At 35.0% G+C, this 6,477-nt stretch overlaps 1 protein-coding gene across 1 annotated transcript; it reads right to left on the reverse strand.

Annotated features, from left to right (window-relative positions):
• Positions 1–3,146: 3,146 nt before the first annotated feature.
• On the reverse strand, positions 3,147–5,664 carry LOC136063270 (uncharacterized). Its single transcript, XM_065763418.1, has 2 exons — positions 5,152–5,664; positions 3,147–4,567 (listed from the first exon to the last, which is right to left on the reverse strand). The coding sequence occupies exons 1-2, from the start codon at positions 5,557–5,559 to the stop codon at positions 3,476–3,478; spliced, it is 1,500 nt and encodes a 499-aa protein (XP_065619490.1). The 5' UTR covers positions 5,560–5,664; the 3' UTR covers positions 3,147–3,475.
• Between the last annotated feature and the right edge of the window lie 813 nt (positions 5,665–6,477).

The following is a 6,477-nucleotide window of genomic DNA, read 5'->3' on the forward strand; positions in this document are numbered from 1 at the left end:
AAAAAATGAACAAAGAACTTTGCGCAAATTCTCTCTCATCTTGCACTTCTCAAGTACCAATTTTCTTAAATTTCACTTGTTTTTTAGATATAATCTTTCACTTCTTAGTTCTTATGCGGTAGGGTCCTGAAGCCTAAATACTAAAAGTATAAAAATTCCAATAAAGATTTCTTGAATATTCCAATAAAAAAATATATCAATTTTGTACAAAGAGGAAGGAATTTATATCTATGAAAATATTCCATTAAATTAAATTCTACCAAAAAAAATTCAATGACTTGTAAGTTGTAAGGATATAAGGAAAATGAGAAAAGAGAAAACTATATAAAAAATACACTCTATTTCTTTCAAGGTGGAATTCTAGTTCTCCCCATGATTTGCTTCGTTCGGGGAATAAAGAGTAGGGAGAATTGATTTTATACTCCGTTGCTGTTGTTGGTAAAGAGTTTCCATGCCATCTTAATTGTAGCGTACATTTTTAAAAGAATAAAAAAAAAATTTGCAGAGTATTAAAAATCAAATATGCGAAAGTCACATAAAGCACATATTCAAGGAGAAGTGCTACGTTTACAATATTTTTATAACAAATTCAAAATAGTAAATTGTTATTGGTTCCAATTTGAACCTACCTCTTAAATTACTTTTTTACTTACTAATAATAGATAGTAACAACTTGTCATTTTAAAATTGTTGTAAATGTGTTGTGAACATAAACAGTGAACATAGCATTTCTCTATATTCACGTAGGGGTGGCAATTCATGTTCGTGTGTCGGATTCGTGTTGTGTCAACTCATGAGTATCTGACTATATAAGTCAACACTAACCCAACATGTTTATTAAACGGGCCAAGATTTCTTAACCCCAACACGACCCATTTATTTAATGAGTCAGTCATGTCGACCTATTTATTAAATATTTTCAAAATGAAAAGAAAAAAAATTTATGAAGAAACAAACAAAAAAAATATTTTTAATATAAAATTTAGAATTAACGAGTAATTGTATAACAAATAATCATTCAAAACTAAATCATATCTCAATATCACAAATAATCAATCACTATATGTCAAAGAAAATAAACCACAACAACTAATAAGTTTATATATCTCGGATTTGAAATATATATTGGTAAAATGCCATTTAATTAAATGGGTCAAACGGGTTCCATATGTTGAACATTAACCCAACTCATTTATTAAACAGGACAGTCGTGTCAACCCAAATATGACACGAACCCATTAAGACTCAACCCATAACTTGCTAATTTCGTGTCGTGTCGGATTCGCGAGTCGTGTTCAATTTTGCCACCCCTAATTGGTCTCTATCCTATTATTCACCATATTTCAATTTGATCTCTAACATTTCAATTATGTCAATTTAATCCTTAACTTTTCAATATTGTGACAATTTAGTCATTGTCACTATCTTTTGGATGAAAATTGATGACGTGTCTAACAGCCAAAATAAAAAATTAACCATTGATGTGACAGTAAACTAAAATTTGATTTTGGCCATTTGCTATGTCAGCAATTTTCATTCAAAATATAATGGTAAGGACTAAATTAACACGACATTGAAAGGTTAGGAACCAAATTGATAAAGTTGAATGGTTAAGGACCAAATTGAAATGTAGTGTAAAGGATAAGAACCAAATATGTAATTTACCTTCTTTTTTTTTTTTAGAAAGTAGGGTTGCTTAAGTTAGGCGGGTTTAATTAACTTAACTAATAAAGTCTTTTATCAGTGAATAAAAAATTTTGAGATTTGAACTCTTGACTTAATGATAAAGAGTAATTATTATAGATTGAATGCTATAAATTGAAATTCTATCATGTCTATCAACCAAAAAAAAAAAAAAAAAGCAATGCTCATAATCCAATGGAAGTGTCTTTGCTAGTTACTAACATGGTCAACCGTGGTTGTCACTTGTCAATTGAATTTTTTTTAATTAAAAAAAAAATAATAATATGTATCTGTAAGAGGGTTCTTCTCTTTAAACTAAACTTTTATGTAGTTCAAAAATACTTCTAACCTTACGTTTAATAAGAAAAAACTTGAGAACAACTTAGTAAAAATATATCTCTAACTCTACTTAAAATGCCTACAAAATAGGACACTTTCCTACTAATCCATATCTTCAAAACAAACTTATTCTATCACTGCACACCCTTAGTGTGATAATCACTTCACAAATATAAGTACTAAAGTTTTGGAGGGAAGATTTGAATCTTAAATTTTTCGGTTAAAAACATCAAGAGATATCAGTTGAGCCACAAGGCTGAATTTTTTTAAATATTCTATATAAAACCACAATGATTGAGGGGCATTAAAAATATAAAAATAATAATTAAAAAAAAAAAAGTTATCGTTAGGAATTCCTGAATTCCTAATCACTCGCTTCCTCGCTTCACATCCCCTCAACCGCCCCTCTCGAGCACCGACCATAGCCCAACGATTTCAAATCCCTCCTCTCTACAACTGGTAGTATTTATCACACATCAACAATTTGACCGCATCAAAGGAGACCACTGGTAGTATCCATCACACATCAACAACCATTTGATCACATCAAACACAGGAAACCTCCGACGATAGCTTAGCATTTCAACTTCCACCAATGCAGCAATAGTTTGGGATTTAGGGACTTCTGACAGTGTTTAACGGAAAATTTTGTGTCGAAAACCATCTAAGCCAACCAATGAACACGCCTATATGTATTTATTAATCTATTAGTCTCTTTTATACATGTATTTATTAATCTATTAGCCAATAAAAGAGGGGTTTTTGCCCCCTAGGTGAGAGACTTTATGTTCTATTTTAGGGGCCTTACCTTCATTTGAAGGCCTCAGGCCATTGCCTAAATGGCCTGGTTGAGCTGCCCCTGAGCAAGATTGCTTTTTTGTAGGTTTTGCTAAGAGTTTACAATTCAGTATCAACACTCACCTAACAAATAAACAATAAAGAACAATCTTTAACAGCGGACACTCAAATCAAACATCACCTGTTAACTAACCTACCACCAGGATGACAAACAAATTAGGTTCACTAACTGCCCATCACAGACAAATTAAAGTAACAGAATAAGCGTTTGTGTGTGTGTGTGTGTGTGTGAGAGAGAGAGAGAGAGAGAGAGAGAGATTGAAAAATGAAAAGAAAAGAAAACATATGATGAACACATTGGTCTGCAAAGTCCTACTGACATCTGATATTTCGCCGGCTTTGATTCTCTTTATATACAGACAGCCGTAACTATGCACCCAAACAAAAAAAAACCAGAAAAACTAATTTGTTTTTTTCTTAAAAAAAGAAAAAAAGAATTAGTAAATCCTGTATGGTGTATGAACATATGGAAGATGGGTTCACCTATGATCCCCACAGGATATATCAGGGTAACGATCCGGTACACATTCATCACAACCAAGTGGGGGGGGAGGGGGGCCACGCTAATTTACATAACGGAAACATAACTGCAGTTCTATTTGTCCCCAAAGCCACTGCCAAAGAGAAGCAGTGGGGTATTCAAATTGGGTCTATCAGAAAGAAGCTGATCTGTTTTTGAAACAGGTTTTACAGTCTGCTCCTTGTCAGGGAATGGGAATGACAGAGACAGGGAAAGGGATGCAGAGTCTCCGTCATCGTCCACCTCTATCACCTTATCTGGCGCCTTTTCTTGGTTATTTTTCTTGCCTACTGTCCCACCTAAGAAAGGCAGCATTCCCTTGTTTGCGGGTTTTGTCTCGGCCCCTAATGCAAGCTCAAGATTTGGAACCACGTCATGTATTTTATTGTCTTCGTCTAATGGATACTTTTTCCATGGCATGGTGTTGTCTACTATTCCAAAATCCTTTGCTCTATGTGAACCTAGAGGAAAGAAGTACCTCTCAGAATTTCCTGTGTCCTCCGGAATAACTTTCTCATCGCAAGCTTCATCACATGTCTTCTCCTCAACAGTGGAACAAGAACCTGGATCAACTACTTGAGATGCGAAATTATCGTTCCTAGAATTTCTACCTCTAGAACCACCGCTATGTCCACATGTTATACTGAAACCTGTCTTTAGCCTCTTACCAGTACTTTCTCCATCTACGAAAATGTTACTCACCTCATTCCAAGGTATTTTCTGACTTGTGCCAATAGAAGTTTGGGGAGCTTTCTCTGAAAGATCCAAGTAGGGACGTTTCCTGTGATTGGTTACGTCTTTCTCCAAAGCCATCTCTCTGTCCATAAACCCATCGCCTTCCTTGAAATCCCTCTGAAGTTTAACTTGATCCCGAACTCCATTCATTCTATCCTGGATTTTATCCTCACAAACACTCCCCAAGATACCTATCTCTCTATTGTCAACAGGAAGAATTTTCAAAGACGACCTATCATCTCTGTCAGAATAAGTATCCCAGTGCATTTGTGTCTTGCCACCATTGTTGGAGCCACTCTTTCCATCATCCCTGTCAGAAGAAGTATCCCAATGCATTTGTGTCTTGCCACCATTGTTAGAGGCACTCTTTCCAGTCACTTGAAGAGACGTTTTAAGTTCTGCGTCCTGTCTCTCTGGAAGACTCGGTTCTTTCTGCATAACGAGAGAAAATTAACATGCATCATAAAGGCAGGTGAGGATGACTAAGTGGAGATCTCACTGTTGAAATTAAGATAAAAATTAACATTTATTAGCTACAAATTTGAAACAAGGAACATAAGAAATTCCAAGATCTCTTTCCTAAGAGAAAATATTATACTTGGCGTGTCCACATAACATGGGTTGTTTTCTTCAGTCATTTGTTTCCAAAAACATAGGTATTGCTTAAATTCTTAGAGCCTTAACTTTCAACAAGAAGGTGCATGCAACTTTAGTATAGAAAACTACAAACTGCAGAAAAACACAAAAAAATTGAATTCAAGGCTAAAAAAACTAGAATTTTTCACAAACCATTTACTCTTCACAAAATAAAAACACTTGACAAATTTGCTGAGCTTCAAAAGGTAATGTCACTCTGAGGAACAACAAAGTGTATGTTGGTGGCTCTCTATCTGTGTGAACATGTGTGTTTGTGTCTCTGAGAGAGAAAGAGAGAGAGATAGAAAGAGTTAATCTCTTTTGGATGCATGAGAATATGAATTTAATATCCCTATAAATGTGGTAGGAAGTTAGCATACCAAGGAAAGGCTGCTGTGTCTCATTTCATGGCTCAATTGTGCACTGCTTGTTCCTATCTTTGAAATGGATTTGTAGTCACGTCTCCCATCTTGCTGCTCCAAACTTTCTTGGTATCCCAAACACGTATGTTCAAAAGAAGCTATGTTGTTATCACTATCCCCACATACTGTGACACACGTCTGATCAGGGACATTGGATGTTAGGACCACATTGCCAGATCTGATACATGCAGCTGATTCTTCCTCAATATGCCTTGGTGCACATAGATTCTCAGACAAGGTCATGACAGCAGAGGGAATATCTTTGTCCGGTGGCAAGACATTCAAACTGGGAATATTTAACTTCTTTGATGAATCAATACAACTTACCCTCTTTCCCCTGAACACACCCCATAGAAAAAACAACATATTCCAACCTGGCAATGAAAGAACAATTTTCAGCACGTGCAATTGTATGTAGAATGAAAGCAACACTGTATGGATGCACAGTGAGAAGCACAGTTAAAAAGAGAGGAAAGAGGCACACCGTAGACCCCAATGTAATAAAGCCAAAGCATTGCACATATTTAACTTGATTGAAATTCAATTCAAACAGAATGAAGAACAGCATATTTACAGAATGTTTGTTTGGAAAAGTGCATCACAGAATCAGAGTCATTGAAGCTCAAACCAAAATAACATTGTAACAGTAAATCCTCTTTCCTAGCATGACATTTCATTCATACTTCCATAAATCAGCTTGAATGTGACAAACAGTACACAACCATAAACTTCTCAGTGTTTGAAGCCCTCCAACATCCAAGAAAAAGTAAAACTTCAAAAACAAAAAGTCACAACCACATCTTAGAAAACATTAACACTCCATTTGTTTCAATGGAAAACCTCTTGTGAAGATAGTTTTCCGAATTTTCGATGGAAACTGTTAAAAACAACTCTATCTCATTTTGAAGTTATTGCCAAACAAAGGAAAATATGATAGTTTTCCCAAAAAAAAAAACTTTTGGAAACTGACTCATTCTTTAAAAAACACTAATGTAAAAACAAACAAAGTGTATATGCAGGCTCCACTTTCATATGATTATCAGTTGGATGAACAGAGGGTAGGAAAACCTAAAAAATATTTAAACGATAAACCATCAAAGCCCAAATCTGTTGTATGAGCCTCTTAGCCATACATAACAGGTTAAAATTGTGAGCAACCAAGACCAATGGCTGCAGAAACAAAGCGTAAGTAATATGGTTGAGTTTAAAGCACCAGTATTAAAAACAAAATGCAAAGGACATGAGTCAGCTGTGAATAATGGCCTACAGCTTACACAGACACCA

Source organism: Quercus suber, unplaced genomic scaffold, assembly GCF_002906115.3.
Source record: "Quercus suber isolate HL8 unplaced genomic scaffold, Cork oak 2.0 scaffold_506, whole genome shotgun sequence".
Taxonomy (NCBI): Eukaryota; Viridiplantae; Streptophyta; class Magnoliopsida; order Fagales; family Fagaceae; genus Quercus; species Quercus suber.